Source organism: Nipponia nippon, unplaced genomic scaffold, assembly GCF_047370975.1.
Source record: "Nipponia nippon isolate SJK-2023a ecotype South Korea unplaced genomic scaffold, ASM4737097v1 scaffold_3, whole genome shotgun sequence".
NCBI lineage: Eukaryota > Metazoa > Chordata > Aves > Pelecaniformes > Threskiornithidae > Nipponia > Nipponia nippon.
Window position 1 is genome coordinate 119,538,621 of NW_028262347.1, and position 19,680 is coordinate 119,558,300.

Genomic DNA, 19,680 nt, shown 5'->3' on the forward strand with positions numbered 1-19,680 from the left:
AAGTCAAGAACTAGCAAAAGAGACTCACACAAAGCGGGGGAACAAATGACTAGAGTCCTTCTGAATGGGCACTGTGATGAGCTTTTTAATTACAAAATAAAGAAAAAAAAGTCCATCATGATTACCATTAAAGATTTATATTTATCAAGATCTACTGCATTCAAGAACTTCAAAAGATTTCACTACTTGTATCTAGCATCTGCCTGAATACATTTTTTCATTTAAAAAAAACCTAAATGCTATTTAATTTTAATTGTTATTTAAATTACTTCTCTTTAAAGGAGCTTATTTAAATGGAAGTTTTAACTTCTGACAATCCAAGCTACATCCTAACCTTACTCTCATCTAGAGAAATCCTTTATTAAATAAATAATATTCTAAGACTCTGTCTGTAAACATGTTATTTAAGACACTAGCAACTGACTTGACTCATAGAAGAAGCTAAGAAGATAATTCATTGAAGTCTGTATGAGCTTCTAGCAACTGAATCTTTTCTATAGCAGTTCCATTTCAGTTCAGTTATCTAATTCACATCCATGATTAGTTTTGTTGAGAAAATGATTATAAGTTTAAATCACGAGTGCATGCATTCTAATCTACGAATAAAACTGACTTGGGATGATATGGTAAGATCAACCTGTTCTAAAATCTTAAAGAATAAGATAACAAGAAACAAATTACTTTAAAAAAAATACTACTGTATCATTAATTAAGGAATTAATAGACAGGGAAAATGCAAATCTGTTAGAATCATGTTTTCCATTTAAAACAGTGATATATTTTACAACCTTAACATTCCAGTTTGCAGCAGTTTAATTTTAAATTCTACTTCCACCAAATTTAAGTCATTAAATAGAAATGAATCATTACCTTGTAAAAAAAGGACTGTTAATTTCTGGCATTTATATACAGAAAAAATGAGAATGCAAATGAATAAAAGTTAAATAATTAACTGCTTAAATATTTATCAGCCCCTGTAACTTAATTCACTCTGCTTAGCACATAAACTGCTGCCTTGTGCAATGACTTGAATACATAGGAACTCAGCAAAGCTACAGTGAGGCAAATGAATTCGAGCGTGGTAAGTGCCCATGTGGGTGCTCCCATTTAGAAACAGAATGGTCTTCAATTCTTGTGCTTTGATGTATAGAATCTAAATCCATTTCTTTCCCAAATGGTGACAGCCACAGGATTTGTTTTCATTACTTACATTTTCTTCACCCTTTTATTTATTCTGTTTCATCTTTCCCTTAGACTTTAAACTTTTCCTTCTAAAACGTTGACTTAGGGCAATGTAATAATTAGCGATGAGTGTTCAGTGAAAGCAGAAGATTTTCAGGAAGAGCCCATTCTGAAGGCTGAACAAGGTCTTCCACAAACGCAAGTACCCAAGAACATTCACAGTACATATTAGTAACATAAATGTAATTTCAAAATGAAGTAAGAAAAGATCAAACTATATAAAAAGTTCATTACTTTTACTTAGATAAGCAATGATATAAACATATATAAAGCACAAAGACTGTGTTCCTCAACACTTCAGTTTCATTTATATAACATGTGCAAGATATCAGATTGAAATACAGCAAAAACCTACCTTGAAGATGGCAACATGCTTGTAGGCTTGAAGTTTGTCATAAATGGATTTGTCGAATCATAATCAAAACTCTCCTGATGAGTTTCACCAAACGCACTAGGTGATTTCAAGTCAGTAGAACTGTCCGATCCCCCATTGCTAAGTTTATCTGACTTCTTGCTATCTTTTTTTCCAGTCACTCTTTCAAAAAGACTAACTTTCTCTTTTTTCTCTTTTTTAATTTCTTTTCTGATTTCAACAGGTTTGGAAAACAGACTTAAGTTTTGATCCCATGCTGCTGGGCTTTCCTCAAATGGATTCTTCTGTCTTGGCAGTGTAGCAAATTTTTGGGGTAACGAAGCACTCACATTGGTAAATGGGTCATTTTGTGCTTCAAGTGCAGTTTCATCAACTGTGCTGTCAAGCTGGTTCGTTTTAGAAGTATCAACACTTAGTGTCCTTCTATGTGGAGATTTTAGACTCCCTGCAAACAATCTGTCATTAGTATATCATCAATGAGACACTATATCATAGTTTATGACATGCAGAGAACCCATTTTAGCTTAGGTCTAGAAGCTTTGCAATTGAGTCGCAGTTCAAAACACTGCTGAGTAACTAAGCTATTTAAAAAAAAAAAAATGAACAGCTGTGGCCTTGACTTCGTGGCTGCGAAATGTTTATGGACAGACGCTACAGCAAATTCTTGTTTCCTGTCTGAAAACTAAGTCCTACAAAGAAGACAGCTATGACTAGTGTGCCATTCCAGAAAGCAACAGTCGCTGCATCATAACTTTGAACAACGAAAAGTATTTTCAGTTCTTTGTATAAATCAGGTTTAAAACTTTGGTGATCATTTTCAACTTTTTAAACAGACTTCTATTTTTCACAAGATGCTATTTTGCCTAGAGTTCCCTCTAGAATGCAATGCTTCACTACAACATGCTCTCCAATGAGGACATAAGAAGAAAAATGCTAAATTACCATACATTGTGACCAATAAAAGTTATTTCTTATGCTCAGGAACAGCAGTTATGAGTTACCACCAACTAATGGAAGTGAAAAAAAAATAGGCCAGCAATAATTCTTAACTTTTTGGCCTTGTAATTGCTTCATAAATTAAAGAAACATACTTCTGAATGCTCTAAGAGCAGTGAACTATAATTATAATGGTCACGACTTTTACTTACCACCTTCATCAACTGAACCAAAAGATTCTAGCTGACGCCTGAAAAGATGAGAGTAGCCAACTGTGCTGGATTTCATTTTCTCTGAGGAGACGTGTGATCCTGTTAAATCTGACATCGAATGAGCTGAGGATAGCCGCTGAGGTCCCAAAAGGAAAGGTTTTTTTGGTTTTGATTTCATTTGTACTTCACCACTACATACCTCTACGTTTGCATCAGGTATGTGAGTACTTGGGATGATTGCAGACGATGTATCCGAAAACGTCCCATCGTTCTTTCGACCCTTCATTTTGTCTTTTAGTTTAGCAAAAGGGGATTTGGTTTTGTCCTTCATTGACAAATCAAACATACTTGCTGTCATGTTATTCCTCATAAACTGAATATTGACCTTTATTTCTCCTCTGTCTTTAGTTCTCTTCCCTTGTCTGGACTCTAGGGGAAACCACCTTAAAGGAGAAAAAGAGCAAGTTAAGTTGTGTTTTCTGGAGGCTAGTCATTAAACTCTGGTTAGTTCGTTAATATATCTGGCTAATACAATTTAAAATATGAAAACCAAATTCCATACCAAAAATTAAAACATTCCTGTCCTGAAAATCTTTTTAGTCTATATTTGTTTTTTGAAGAGAAAATTTAATAACTAAGCAAGCACGAAGCTCAAAGCAGTGTTCAGCTGTTTCGAGAACCAAAATCAACTCTGGGGAAGCTTACTAAACTTCATCAAAGCTAACGGGCTCACATCTGCTTACTAAGGAGAATTTGTATCTAATGCTAATTATAAATCCAAATACATTTTATTTTGCTATTTAAAAGAACACTTGATATTTTTCAAGTGGCCTTTATTTAGCAGTGATGTGTAATACCTGAATGCATACTATGTGGCGAATATTACATCTAGTAACCTTTTCTCCTTTGATTTTGCTCAGGTTTATATGCTAGCAAACATTTTTCACCTCTGTCCCTTCCTTCTAACCACTGGTTAAGATTTATGCCAACTGCAGTAGCACTTGCAAAGAAATATCTGAGACCGCTGAATAGTCAACCATCATTTCAGTTCTGCAACTGCAACCCCTACTAACGTTGACGTTAACTCCACGAGCACCGGCGGCAGAACAGCGAGTGCGTAGGTGTATGTAACACCCACCCCTTCTTTTGCAGGTCACCAGTAGGATTAGCTTCAGAAATATTTCCACAGGCTTTGCAACCATGACATAAACCCCCACTCCTTGAAAAGAGATCAAAGGTGTGATCATCTGTTTCAAAAAGCCAAGTGTGCTTCTTTGCCGGGTCCAGTAAAGGCTTTATCATTATCCAAGCGTCTTATTCCCTATGGTGCTCCATTGTCCCATGGAAGCACCTGCAGAATTATGGCTCAATCTTCCTTCACCTAAATGAAGGACTGACAGGCAATCCCTTCTCCACACCCATCATCAACAGCCTTTTCCTATTCCAAAAAGGGCACAAGGGGCATGTTTCAGATCCGCCAGCTCCAAAGAAGTGCTCTAAGCCCACTGTCAGGAGAAACACATGCACGCATGCTAACACAACGGTGCATTATCGCGATAAAGTAACTTTTGAACTGCAGACTAAGAAATGAAATTGCCTATCAGCACAGATGCAAAATTGATCATGCAGTTATACATACATTATTCAATACTGCCAAATATAGAAAACAAGGTCACGAAAGGAGAAAAATAACCCTCACTTGCCTTTCAGATTTCATAAATATTTTTAAAGGTGACAGCTGCAATCAAATTTTCAGGCAGAGATACTATTTTCCGTGTTGACAAAATACTTCTAAAAGTGACCCACCAAAGAAATAACGAAAGGATAAAGAGTATTATGACTTTTTTTTTTGTTGCTCTGTGATGTCCAAAAGGTTTTATATCCCATACTAAACCAGAATAATTAAGAAATATCAGACCTTCTCTGTTCCGGCACTGGACAACTTGAATCCAGACCAGCAGATCCAGAAGTTCAAACTAGTAGAAGGACAATTAAACCTTTAGGAAGAAAGTTTTTCTTCTGTTGTGAGGTAACTTCATTTATGTATTTTAAATGAAATGCAAAACCTGAAATACGTTATGCGTCTGAAGAAGATGGATCGTTTTTCCTTTTAGTTAATAATGTTTCACTTCTTGGTAACTGATTCCAGAAACACTTTAAGTCATCTATAGAGTCGTTACAGAAAACACACACAACAGAACCAAGAGTAAGTCTTTTTTGTGATATATAATATCACAAAAACTGGAAGACAAGATAGCCAACTTTCTTTAAAACTCTTCTTTAAAAGAAAATACGTTCATGTATTCTCTTAAAAAATAAAAACAATACACAGCCATAATGAGCAAGCCCTTGCTCAGACAGATCTTGCCTGTGCAGGAAAAAAAACCCAAACCAAAACCCACCCTAAAACTGAGAAAGTCCTCCCCATGATTCCTTAGACAGACACTAAACAAACATAAATAAGGCTTATGAGTGTTTTAAGAGGCTTAACAGGCAGAGGACCTCACTTTTTGACATTCAAATTTAATGGCTCAGCCTACACTGTAGGAAAACAGATTCCCCTTCTCCCTCTTTCCCTCCCCTCACACGTCTCAAACATTAATACTGTATCTCTGATACGATTGCTGAATTTTCAGATGTTTCTACTTAGGAATTACCAAAACTTTAAACTGATGTATGACACTTGCTCACTTTTTTTAGAACAACATCAGGACACAAATTCTTAAGCTTTTGCTGTGGAAGAAAGCCTTTTCTTTTAAAACATAATTTAACTCAATTATTGACATTCTTATCATGAATCAGCAACCACTCTGTGTCACTACCAGTACTCACCTGCTAACAGCATACCTCCGCGTACTATTTTGACATTCACCAGGTCTGAAGGAGAGAATTCCAGCACACAACTAATACATCGCCTTTGCAGCTTGCACATTTGTTTTCAAAGCAGACTTGGAAGAACTTGACACTAAAAGTAAGTTCAGCTAGAAAAACAAAGAAACTCTCCTCACCCTAGGAAGATAACAGAACGGCATAAGGGACTGGACCTCATACCTGCTGGGACCAGGTTCAACACTACTACTGATTCCAACAGAATTTAATCACAAACTCTTTATTCCAGCAGAATTCCTCCAGACTTCAGTGGAATTTCTATTTGAATAATGATTGCTGGATCAAATCTTTGTATAAAAGACAGATATTTAATTTTCATAGGCATTTCAAGGAGGTTTCTTTGTTACCTTGGAGAGTTTATCTTGTTTTAGTTATAATGAAGGTTCCATATGCTTCAGCTCATAACAAGACAATATGAGAAGCAGACTCAAATCATGATTTCCTTCAAATTCAAAGGCGAATAATTACTTTTCTAAACAGACGAGAACAAATGCAGGCAATGCATTTGTGTGGAGCTGCACGTGAATGAGCAACCGAGTCTGTAAATGTTTCTTATTACAATCTGTTTCTACAACAAATGGGCGTGAGCAACAAATAGAAAAAACAGTGCTGTATATAATAGGAAAAAGAACTGGAAAATGAAGTCCACTGTTTTCAGATAACAACATTTGGGTCCTAAAATACTAAATTCCACTATACCACTGCCAATTTAAAGAATTGTAATGTATTATAAAAGCCAATAAAACTTGCTATTTTGGTTTTGTTTACAGTACTTTTAGCCACAATAAATGCTCCATTTGTCAGGCTGCCATGGGCTTATTCTATAGAAAGCCTGTACAAAGTAGGAAAATAGCCAATAACATACACGAACAAAACAGGGTGGCTTTTATGAGAGCAGATGCCCTTTTATTTAATAACCAAATATTACATCCAGTCTTGCAGACAGTCTTTATTTAAACAGACCTTGTACAAAGTCTGGCAAATTTTCCCAACTTCAAAGGAAGCCCTATTGCCTTCTGAATCACATTCATACTTCTTGCTCTCACCTTCAAATGTTCTGTAGGACAACATCCTCCATACACCCTCTAATTTCGACTTTTCCCCTATGCTTTCCATCAGAACAACCTTTGCTTCTTTTTCTCATCTGTTTTTGAGCGCGCTAATGGGCTTTGCCTGTCTCGCACAGGTTTCTGATCATTTTTATTTTGTAAGTAATATAAATTGCCACTCTGTATGCTGACCGTTTTTTTGAACACGCAAAGAGAAGATCAACATTCAAGGCTGAATAGGAAAAATCCTGCTGACCAGTCAGCCCTGAAAAACTAAACCCCTATCTGAAGAAACATGGCTATTTTCTAATCATGACAAAATTACTCAATTTTGGCCATACCTACAATTATGAGCAGAAAAAGCAAACTCCCTTATTTCTAAGAAAGACAATAACCATCTTCTGCAGACTATTAAAGTAAATTGCGTAGTATTAGCAGTACTGAACCCTTTATCTTAGTAAAGAGAGACAGGAAGAGTGAAGGAGAAAAACTGAAGTAAGTTACTATAAATGAGCAAGTTAGTTACAAAATTCTGGCCTGCCTATGCCATCTAGATAGCTAGTGATCTACAAACATACTTACATTTTCAACACAATTTCTTCAACCGTTCTTCTCCGCGCCTTTTTCTGATTTTATTTTTTCCCATTAACTTGGTTTTCCAACTCACTTTTGCTTATCTGTACTATTCTCATTGCATCCTTCATCCTGCATTCAACAAATATTTTGAAACCAATATCTTGTTTCTCTTCTCCTAATAGGAGGAAGCTGATGTTGTCGTGTCTTATCCTCCAAATCTGCCACGGAATGTGACAGTTCCAAGTCTTAGCCCTCTCTCTTCTTTGAAAAAGCATCACTCAATCTATTCTGCTCACTATGTAACAGTGAGCAGGATAGGTTGACAGTATGGGTAAGAAAAATAGTAACAGTATGGGTATGAAAAACCACCATGTAATTTTAATTACATACTTAAAACTTTAACAGCCTCCAAAACCACTGGCATACTTGTCTACCAATTTCACCAGGAATTAGAAGTCATTAGAAGCCAGCACATTCAACCTGTGCATGACAGATGACCTCCTGACTCCGTCTTCTTGCCAGTGCTGAAGATGGAAAGTACTAAAGGAATTTTTCCACTCATTTTGCTGCGTCTCAAATACGCCACTCTGCCTTCACTCTACCAGTAAATATCTATTGAGCTGATCTAATTTTGCTTTGTTGAAATCATTAGATTGCACCCAAAGATTTTTGCAAAATCTTTATTTTAATTCACAAATTACTGAAGGAATTCTGCAAAAAGCCACATAACCATCACAGCATCCACAAGGCTTCTAACCTTGATTTTACAGGTAAAATCAGCATCCTGATCTGCTAAGTAACTTTAATCTGCTACACAGTGATGAGGAGAATTTTCTACACCAGCAGGTACTTCTAAAACTACCCCTATAAAAGACGATCAAAATCCCAATGATAGAACATGTTCATCAGCTGTCACGGGAAAGAAGTACTTCTTCATCTTAGATTACTATGTTAAAGCTAGATACACTGAAGAAACTCGCTTCACAAAATCCCACCAACATAAACGTCTACAGCTAATGGATAAAAAGCAATATCCAAAGCCCAGAACCATCTAACATTTTCATTAGCAGCAAATCCACTTTGAAAAATGCAGAAGTATGTTTTGTGATAAATCACTCAGATACCATACCGAAAGACTGTCCCAAATGTCAGTAAGTAGGAAAATTAAGGCAAGGGGCTGAGCACAGACTACATTGTGTATGAAGACGAAAATAGATTATTTATTAAAATAAGCGATGACATTCACAAAGATGAATACTATTACTTTCTGGAAGCCAACTGAAATGAGATATACAAAGTAGAGTTTAAAAATAAATATTACAGAGTGACATCGCAACACCATATGGGAATTGACACATACCCCAACACCCTTACTAAGGGGTTAGCTAACATCAACAGGAATCAAAGGAATTAAGTGGTCTTAGTTTACTTACTATTTTGGCTAAAGACTATGTGTGCAAACTTGTATTTTAGAAACAAAATAACTGAAGGTCTGAGAACTAAGACCAGTTATTTCAGTTGAGCGTGTGTGCAAGCATGTGTGTGTGTACACAGAAAATGGAGAAGTATTTCAATCCAGATGGCACTCAGACTCTGACTCAGAATTATGACTTATTCAGAGGATGTGCTTGCATTTGTTGCAAAAATGTAAGTGCTGGGAATACTACTAGATAATTTGAAAATACTGCTATAATCTCATAAAGCTACAACTGGGCGCTACTTTTTGTTTTCCTCCATAACCATCTTTCTCTTCTGTTCCTCACTACTAACGTTCCTTCATTTTTTTTACGTTTACTTAATTGTGCCACGAAAGCAACAGTGCACATCCTTACGGATCCTCCAGGATGCTCATTATTACTGCGCCTTTAACAAATTTCACACTTACTACTCTTCCCACTCTTCCCACTTTTGACTAGAGTGGAACGAGTTTTTTTCTCTTACTTTAACCTCAACATTTTGATAATTTCTGTTACAGCCTGCCATTTCCACTGCTGTTTAATTTTATCACCTAAAATGCCTTTTTCTGGTTTAAACTAAATTTAAGACTCAAGAATAGTAAATAATGTTCAAAATGCGTTATGTTTTGTAGAATTATTTTTTAAAAAGGCACTATTCATTAACAAGCACCGAGTCCTTGACAATCATACTAGCTGTTTACTAGTAGTTGTTTGCTTGTTCATAATTCAAGTTGCATTTGAAGCCGCCTACTCAAGCGCCTGCCTCTTGCTTATGCTGCTACAGATGAGAACGAGGACAGGGCAGAGGCAGGCGAAGGGGGAACCTGTCCATACCCAGGAGGGAGGCTGCCAAGAAGGAATTCACATTAATTTGGAGGACGTCACACAATTTTCATATCTTTCAGGAAGCTCAGCAGCACTAAAGCGTAAGCGCTTACAACACAGGGGTATTGATCGTGGTCAATCGTTAATTCTTTTTGTTTGCCGAGAAGCTGGTTTTGACTATTTTATATAATTGATGTAAGCAGAGGAGAAGCATCTTAGATAAGGCCAAGATTCCTTCACTGTATTATGCTCAAATATGCAATTTTATAACACTGCTGCAATTTGGGGTGAGGGCGGGGGGGGAATTGTTGAGGTATTACAGAAACCAGGGAAAGGGGGAACTGAGTCACAAATAAAAAATGTCTCCTCCAACAAAATTCCCCTAAGAAATAGTAACTCTACCATTGCCTGCCCCCCTCAAATTTATAACATTCCAGACAAGTGTTGCATCTTAAATCAGCTGAAGGTATAACAGCATTAGCTCTCCAGGAAAGCTAATAAAGGAATGGGCAATAAATAGTGTGGATTAGAGAACAACAAGGATGAAGCAAACGTCAATGAAATAAGTAACATCATGGTGAAAGCTAACGGAAATCTGTTCTTCTATTGCTGTGTTCATTCAGCACACAGGAGAAAAAAAACCAGCACAGTCATGAAGAAAAACTACTGAAAAATACTTCAGTAAATTAAGACATGTCAGTGAATGATTATTTTTTTATTCCCTGATAACTCCAAAATTTGTTTTGATGTTACGCATTGTCAGAGCATCAGCAGTATTAAGGCAACTATGCATTATAACCGAATTGAAATTATTACAAAAATGTATATATGCTTTAAAACAACACATTCATTGATCATCATTTACATTTAAACTGCAAGAGCAAAAGAGGTATATTTTTTCTGCAACAGCAGACCAAAACAATTGTCATGTATTTCTCAGGACGAATGTAAAAAACCCACAGGACTTTACTGCAAAAAATAAAACCATGTCTGAAACCTAAGATCTGAAAACTTATGCTAAATATACTTCCAATAAAGCAGTATCTCCCAAGCTTTTTGAACTGTTAAAAAACTCGGTAAACCCTCTCAGCATCTGGAGCCTAGTTTTCAACTCTGGAGAAAAGAGCAGAAGTGAAAAGAGCCTGTCCGTTTCCAACTACAGCAGCGATGCCAGAGGCACAAATTTACAAAGCTAGCACAGTGTGATGGGCACTTTTGCATCAATAGAGAAAGAAAATGAACTAGGATTCTGCAGATGCTTTGGCTGAAGTCTCAGGAAGAGACCTAGTAAGGGACCATGTGAGCCACATCTGGATCTAACCGTTCCAGGAATTTTCACTTTTAAGAATTCGAAAAATCATTGGTTTCAGAAAGAAAGCGAAAGGACATTGCGTGATGGTGCGTACAAAATTTTCACTATCAAATTACAGTAAATATACTGCTTTGTCCCTTAAATATTGTGTGAAATCAAGTTTATTAGAGCACAAGAGGCGCAAATCCTATTACGAGGCCTCTGCCTGAAAACTTTACTGCAGAGAGTATTTTTCTTAAGGCGTAACAAGTAACAAAAAAAGCTATACAGAAAAAGGATTATTTTTCCCTAACATAATTTTTCTGAAGCAGCAGCGAATTTTTAAATTTATTTCTTCCAAATTATAAAATATTAAATTAAAAAAAAAAATACAAAAAGCTGAATGTCACACACCCCACGGTCTTCCTAGGAATTAAAAATCAGCTGGTAGCCTTCACTTCTCATACCTCCTTACTAAAAAAGCACTAGGGAATTGCTGACAGGGTTCAGCATTGTGCAGAATATTAAATATCTTTTTTGCAATACCCTGGTGACTCTTGAGTCTGTCTCTTACAGCACCATATGTACAGCTGTGTTGGAAAGAGGAAGCTATTAAATATATTAAAAAGTAGAAATATTACCAATAGACACTTCATCAAATAACTGGATCTCATTCATCCCCAAACAAAGCAAGAAATGTTAAGGTTACATCAACATGAGAAAATAACTCTGGATTTAATAACACCACAAGCCTGTTGAACATATTTGAAAGTAAAAACATTGCTTAATAAAACAGATTAGTGTTTCTGAAACAATGAATATAGCTTTCAACCATCAGAATGCTTTGGTAATAAAGACATTGGACTTGGTCTTGAAAGGCACTGGGTATCTCAGTTCCCACACCATAGTCACGGCTAAAAGGTCTTCGGGTCCAAATATATTACCCTTAGTTTACTGCCAACACAGGACTAGGAACATTTTGTATCAAAAAGGATTTAATAAAAGGAAAAAAAGAAAGAGTGTTTTGTTTGAGATCGCCTTTGCAAATATATTCTTGAAAGTTTGCCCTCGTCCGACATACACGTACAAATATTGCATCCACATCTCCAACTAATGCTTAAAGGAGTCAGCAACAACAGACACACATTCCACAAAGGCATACAAGTAGACAACCCTGATAACTTCAAAATCCTCTAAACGCTGAATTATTTTTTCAAAAGTGAGTTTCAAAAAGGACATTTTCTAGGTTTCCAAGCACCTAAAGACACTGACAGGAAAACTGGACTTTCAGTGGCTCCTATCTCATAAGAATTTAAATCAACATTAAGTGAGTATGTGCTGCCAAAAATCCCACTAACCACCTATCCGCACTTTTACATGTATATAAGACTTTTACAAGTACGGCTGTGCGGCTCTAGAAGCCTAACACCCATCAACTTTTAATAAGATTTGCAATCTTAAATGCTCGAGTAACTTCTGAAAATAGGACTTCGGCTGTTTGTAAAAATTTCCCCATAGGCCCCCATCTTCTGCAGTACAGCTCGCAGGCAGAGCGCAGCTTTCCCGGGGAGCCCTGGTAATTTCAGTGGTGGTCTAGGGAAGCACCGCTGCACGTTTACATAGCGTGAGTTCCTCTCTCACACTTCGGAGAAAGAAATGAAAAAATAAAGAACACCTATGAAGCCCTGCTAAGCGCAACTTCATATAAAAATACTGAAGAGATCTGAATGTTTATTTAACTATCATAAGGACTGTGTTAATTACCCCACTTATGAATTTTTGCAATAATTTTGTAAGACTCCAATACTACTTTTGCTAAAATTGCTGCAAAAGCGTACGGTTCCCCAAAGGGAAAAGAGGTTTTGTTACTCACAGTAATACATGAATAATTTACATATTTTCCTCCAGTTTCTGAATATGTATTTCGCCCTAGACTTACGAAGTTTTTACAGTTAGCATTTCTGCTTCATTCACTCATCTTTTTTTCTGTAGAGCAGCTAGTTGCCTACGACTTGGAAGATAATTACAACTGATGATTAAAGAATATTTAAGATGCATGTCTAAAGAGCACTGAAACTTCTTGAATCAAGTGTAAATAGAAATTAAGACCCTAAGGCTACAGGCATTACCATGTATTGCATCAAGATAACTGGTTTTTCCTTAAAAAGATAAGCAATTAAAAAGCATAATATTTCAGACCATGAACCCATAAGAGATTCTGCATGGACACGTTGTTCCCTATTATATGGTTAATGAACATATTGTTTTGCTAAAAATTTAGTTTACAAAAAAAAAAACAAACACCCAAACACCAGGGCAAAGACAGCTTTGACTTGTCTTTGGTGGTCCTTCAACCTCAGCCACTGCACATAAGCAGGACCAGGTTTTGAGATGGTTTCTGCAGAAACAGTTGTCTGATCAACAAGAGCTCGCTGGTGTCGCTGTACTGATTTCTGCCTCCAACTGCCCGCTCCGACTCTGCTGGGGGTTAACGCCTCCCCAGCACAGTCAGTGACAGAAAACGATGCCAGCCTCTTAGGCACCTTGATGCAAAAGTCCAGCATCTTACCATAGACCCACCATCACCAACAGAAGAAATACCAGACTTCAATTTTAACAGCTGAGATTTGGGCACAGGAGCCTTTCTACTCTACTGAAGAGACACTAGAGGAGGAAATGCACCTGGGGCAGGGACTTTTTAACCACTGCAGAAAGATTTGTCAGCGCTCATACGTCACTGCCTACATAGAGCTAGCCTGGAGGTCTCCATCCCGTTCTCGGACTACTTCTGTGGGACAAGCGTAGCTAAAACAAACACAATTCACGTAGTCACAGGCATGCCTGCAGTACGCTTACACCTACAGTTTATTCCCATATCCGTTGGAGAATAAATTACACTGGTACTGGACATCTTCATGCAACCATGTCCTAACTAGAAATTATAAACAATTTTACTAATTTAATTGAAAAACCCAGAGTTAGATATGTTCACAGTTCAGCCTAATAAACTGCTGTGATGCTTGGGTTTGTACTTTTTTTTTTTTTGCATTCCAGTGCCAGAATTTGCTGGCAAATAGCAATTTTATTTGACAAAGGCTTATGTAGGTAATGATGGAGGCTACTACAACAGCAGAAATTTCTCTTCAGTCTTCTCTGTTGAGGCCTGCTGTACAGAGAAGGCTGCAGGATCACGGCCTAAGACTAATCAGGGTCAGAAAAGCACTGTGCTGCTGTGGTAAGCCTTCATCAAGTCACAGTTCATTGACCACTAAAGCATAAATATAAAATAGTTAAAGAGGTCTGGTTGCAGCACCTGAAGGAGAACATTTTTAAAGAGAACACCACCATGCTTCGATGGAGACTGAGTCTCATACATGGTTCAAACTGAGGTAGGAGTTGAATGGGGATATGGCCCTGAGCAGAACGAAGAAAAATCTTTAGAAAAACAGACTGTAATGAGTTCATGTTGCACACAAGAATTTGTCAAAAAACGTTAATGTTATTGAGAGCCCTTCCCTGTGTAAGGCGACCACTGTGATTACAGTGAACTTCTCTCTGGAAGAGGTCAGGCCACAATGACATAACTGTATATGTTAGGGGCTTTGAACGCACCACAGAAGAGAGAAATGCCCTAATGTCATTTCAAAGTACATTAATAAGGCTGCTATCCCCCCCGCAAGTGTACCAGGAATACAAAATGTAATGAAAAAAACCAACCATCACTTACTCCGTTTTCCTTCTTTGCTTGTCCTCAAATATATCATTCAGGCTTATCGCCACCTGTCCCAAAAACTTGTCCAGCCCCACCAGCGACCTGTGCATGACAATCAGGTACAGGATGTATTTTTCTGGATTCTCCTGCATGAGTAATCCAGGGAGTTCGAAGGAGGCCTCTTCTTTCCAGATGGGATCCAGGGTCTTCTCGGCCACCGAGGTGGAGTACTTCTCCTTCCCCAGCTGTATGATGGTGTAGGCATCGTTGCTGCCATTTTTACCTTTCGGCTTCAGACCTTTGGCTTGAAGGACCGTAACTTGCACGTGAGTTGGGAACCACTTCTGGGCTTGCTCTGCTAACATCATCTTTGAAGATCGCAGCAGCAATAACAAACGCGAAGTCTGTCAGTCCTCGAGTGACTGCGTAAGGGCACTTAGGCGCAGACACCTGTCAGGGGCTCGGCAAGGTCCTTCCTCAGCGCTCCCCGCCGCCGGCGGCACTCCCCGCTCCTCAGGTTCCCCCCTCCCCGGGCCGCCCTACCTGCGGCTCCATGGCTGGGGGCCGCGGGGTGCCCCCGCAGCACCGACACGACTCCCCTCCCGCCCCCGGCCTCCCCCCGCCCGCCGGCCCCGCTCCCCTCCCGCCGCTGCCGCCGGCCCGGCTCCCCGCCGCCCCCAGGGCATCCCCCGGGCAGGGCCCCTCCGCCGCCCGGCCCGCCCCGGAGCGCCGCGGCCCCTCAGCGCGGCCCGGCCGGGCCCAGCGCGGGCCCCGCAGGCCGCCGGCGGCCTCCCCCTGCCCCTCGCAGCTCGGTGCCTCAGGGCGGCGGGCAGCGCGGGGGGGGGCTCGCCGCCGCCCCGCTCCTGGCGGGGGTGTCGGGCCGGGGCTGCCGCGGCCGTCACGGCGCTGCCCTCCCTCCCTCCCGCCCGCCCGCCTCAGCCTCTCGCCGCGCTCCCCCCCCGCCGCCGCCCGGCCTGACGGGCCGGCTCCGCCGCTTCCGCCTTCCCCATGCTGCCAGCGGCGGCGGCGGCCTCCGCGGCGGTCAGAGGGCAGAGGGCAGGGTTCGCCCCCTCCCCGCCGCCTCCCTCCCCCTCCCCGCCGTGCCGGGGCCGGTCACCCGGGGCAGCCGCCGCTGAGTCCCCCTCTCCCGGCGGTCCTGCCCGAGGACAGGGCGGGGAGAGGCCGGGGTCCCCCCGGGGCTGCGGGAGCGCCGGGCCCTCGGGGTCCCCTCCCGCCAGAGATCCCCGTCTCGTCAGTTCATCGCTGTTTGTGTTTCTAGAGGGGAGAGGGAGCTCTGCTGGGGCTGTGGGCAGGAGGGAGCTTACACAGACATCATCGTTAACTAGCGTTACACGAAGATAATTGTATATATATTAATGTTTAATTATTAATATAACAGCAGTGATACTATTACTATTATTATATAATAATTATATTTAGCAAGGGAAAGAAGCGCCCTTAAATTCCGCGGGCAGGAAGGGAGGCGCGGGGTTTGTGGCCGTCCACGCGTGACCCGGAGGAAGCCCGCGGTCGGGCCGTCCTGCTGCGAGCCGCTTTGGGAACGTCTTTATTTTCTACCCCATCCACCTGCCCTGGCAATTCAGTTGGATTTAAATGAGAAAGCGGAAATAATTGTCAGATGTTTCGAGAACACTTAATTTTGTGGATGGTACACCTGGAGGCTACGCGTGTATGCGTGCGCGTACATGCGCACCTGTAAGCAGAGTCACAGGTATTAACTTTGCTTCTACAAAAAAAGAAGAGAAACCCGCACACAATTAGGGTTGCAAGGCTCCGTATCCCACCCCAAACCCCATAACAAGCGGCGAAATCAGCAGCCAAGTCAGATAATACTTCATCCACCACCCCTCACTCACGAGTCCCCAGTCCACGGCTCACGGGTTAGTAAGCAAGAAAAAGCTCAGGAGACCTCCTCGTACTGCTGAGACCTACAGGAAATTAAAAAGTTAAAGCTGAAAGCCATTAGGGAGAGTAAAGTATGATGCTGCCCGCAACACTGAATGCTGAGCGAGTTATTGTCCAGGGTCAGAAAAGGTTGGGGATCACCGGTGTACACGTAGTCATTAGTCTGAGTCCCAGCTCATGTCATCTCTGCACACAATTTAAATAACTATTTAAATGACCCCTAAGTTTTGACTGGGAACGATATTTGTCTGCGTGCTGTGATAAAATTAACACGGTGCTGGCACTTCTTTCCTCTTCCACACTGTATCTGATTTTTGTTGCTGTTGGAAAATAGATGGTCCAGTTGGAAATTATAACTTCAGAACATGTCTTGGGATCATATTTAGACAAAAGCGTGTAAATGGATTATCTAGGGTAATAATTTCTTAAAGAGTTACAAATGCTATGATTATCTGCCTTGGTTTGTATTGGTGAGATACTAACGGTCAAATTAAGGCTGCACATCAACTCTTTGGGATAAATCGCCATCCCCCTCACCTGAAAAATCACTGCCCCTCCTCTCCAGCTGCCAGCGTCCCACATCCTGAGGTATTTTTCCCCAATGTTTTGCAATGAGTTGTCAACGAAGCTCCCAGCGTGAACTGCTGTGCCTGGGGAAGGAGTAGCAGCGTTTCAGGCTGGAAGAGCCAGGAAGGATTATGGTGACAGTGTTCTGCAGGAGACTTAGGCCATGGGGGAAAGCCACGGGGTTCTTGTTGGAAACAGGGAGACATATGTACATCACATTATTTCTTAAATGAATTTTACCACATATAAATTCTGTTTTAATAGAATATTCTTCATTGCATTAAATCGAAACCAAGCACGATGCACTCGTCAAATCAAAACAAGAAATGAATTTGAGGTAGGCAGAATGTATTTATTTAATCAGAGTTTAAGTCAAACATCATGTCTTGCATGCTGTGTCTTAGGAAAAGTTTTATGGGTTCTTACAACAGGCAGGATTTGTGCTTTTTCCTCATCTTTTATTGGTATTCTATCATTTCTTATTATTGTCTCTTTCTAAATGGCGTCTGACTGGAATACATATGCATGCAGCTGGGCAGGGGAAGGTGGAAGAACTTTTGTACCTCCGCATGCAATATACCAACATAAAACCCGATCTGCCTTTCCTGCTTTCAAAAGCAAGCAGATTATTAGTCCTCTACTCCTTATGCGCAATCTGGCACGTGAGAAGAGGAGAGTGGAGCCTTTCTCCCTTTCTCGTGTCCCTCCTCTCCGCTCAGCTGGTGGAGCAGGCATCGGGGAGATGCCCTCTCAACTCCCCCACCCCTGAGCTTGAAGTGAATTCTGCTCAAAGGTGCACCAGATATATTTTATTCCCTCTTATACCCCTCTAGGGTCAAGTTGCAATCCGGCCTTTTGATTTCGTTCTCTTTGGAATAGGGACATTGGCGTTTCCTTGAATGTAACGTGCGATATAAATGACAAAACATCTCAGAAAAATAATGATATCTCCAGCAACACAGTGTCCCCTGGCACTATGTTAGAGCGTTAATCCAGAAACAACTCAGATTCCTGCTTACTAAACCATCGCCACCGCTCAGTGGCTGCACGCGCTGTAGGTTTTGCTCATCGCTCCTCGTGATTTAGTGACTATTATATTAGAAAATCCATTTTGTTTTCTATGCACCATTTTGGTTACGAGACCATACTGTTCTTTTGCTTTTCCTCCCCATGTTAAGACCAAGCACGGTGGATGCAGGACAAACAGTGTGGGAATATCAGTGGTCATTAATATTAAATACTTTGCCTTAGCAGTACAGTGGGAATGCTAATGAGGATGACTAAGCTTTGAGAAACCATTTTTTCTGCCTGAATTTGGAGTGGGCACTAAGGAAACAACAGTTCACGTGGAGAAGGATACTGTGAAGCTGTCAGAAGTGACGGACAAATTCTGTTTTCATTGTCCCTTCGCTGATTAGAATAAGCAGACAAAAATAGATACAAGAGAAGGAAAGTCTAGGGACTCTGCAAGAGATAATTAAACCTCAAATGTCTCCTGGGTAAAGGGTGGAATTTTTCTTAGATTGGGTTTTGGCAAGATACGCAATTCATGCTTTCTCTGTGAAAAGGACTTATGGCTTTTTATGGATCAAGGTCACCATATTCTTTCTTCTAGCTAGCTCACATCATCAAAATGCTCCTTAATCCCAGAATTTTATTTATTTTGAGGGGTTTATTTAGGAAGGAATAGCTAAGTGGACTAACAACGTGAGAGAAGAGAGGGGCGTTATCTACAGGGAGAGGTTTTGGAGCAGCCACCAGGAGCATAGCACAGATAGCGCAAATCAGAAATGTAGAAACAGTTTTCCGAGGCCAGATGTTCCTGCTTTGGTGGCTTTTTCTTCAGCAGCAAGAATTCTGGGCTTGCTTTTCTCAGCTGTCTTTCTCCAACAGGTGGTGGGAGGACAGGGAAAAGGGACAAGGCAGAGAACGATACAGGAGCTACCATCCTCGGGGAGAAATCCTTTTTACCACAATGTAGTACTCAAGGGAGCTGCTTTTGCGTGCAAGCTCCAAACGTAACATTTTGAGCTCAAAATCCTCTAAAAGAAACAAAAGCAAGGACTGGAAAATTCGTGATAGAACATCCTCAGAGCGAGTGGACTTGGCCAGAAAACACGATACTGTGATGAGACTGACTTTAAAAAATGATTGTTTATCACAAAACTACAGTGGATATCTATGGTGTATTTAATACGGAACCTTAATCCTCGTGTGTGCCATCTATCTCTATTACACGTTCTTCCAGGCATTTCTGGCCCAGGAGAGCTACGTTGTTTTTTAAAGAGGGAATTTTGAGAATTACGGTGGATTTTTTTCAGTCTCAGTAATTTGAAATACCCTCTCAATTCTCCCTCCTGAGCCAACGGTACATCTGATTAAACATCAGGCTTGATATTCTGGCTGCCCTTGCAAAAGAAAATGCAAGAAATTCTTTTTGCTTCTGCTGCTGAGACAGTTCCATCTTCTGCTTCTCATTTCCAGTTGCGTACTTGCTAAAGAGGATCAGAGCAGTAGTGCTTGCAGTGGGAAACTGTAGCAGATAACTTGGCAATTTAATTTCTCCCCGATTTCTGTTTATGAAGTAGGAAGCGTTTTGTTATTTTTTTATGAAAACGCTATCTC

The 19,680-nt window shown here is 40.4% G+C and overlaps 1 protein-coding gene across 1 annotated transcript in view; it reads right to left on the reverse strand.

Annotated features, from left to right (window-relative positions):
* The window catches only part of RAB11FIP2 (RAB11 family interacting protein 2), a 34,185-nt gene extending 19,031 nt beyond the window's left edge, over window positions 1-15,154 (reverse strand). The window contains exons 1-3 of the mRNA XM_009476072.2: window positions 14,578-15,154; window positions 2,764-3,206; window positions 1,598-2,060 (exon numbers count right to left, since the gene is read on the reverse strand). Coding sequence (XP_009474347.1) covers window positions 1,598-2,060; window positions 2,764-3,206; window positions 14,578-14,930 — 1,259 coding nt within the window. The 5' untranslated portion in view covers window positions 14,931-15,154. The remainder of the gene's footprint in view (window positions 1-1,597; window positions 2,061-2,763; window positions 3,207-14,577) is intronic.
* Window positions 15,155-19,680: the final 4,526 nt, after the last annotated feature.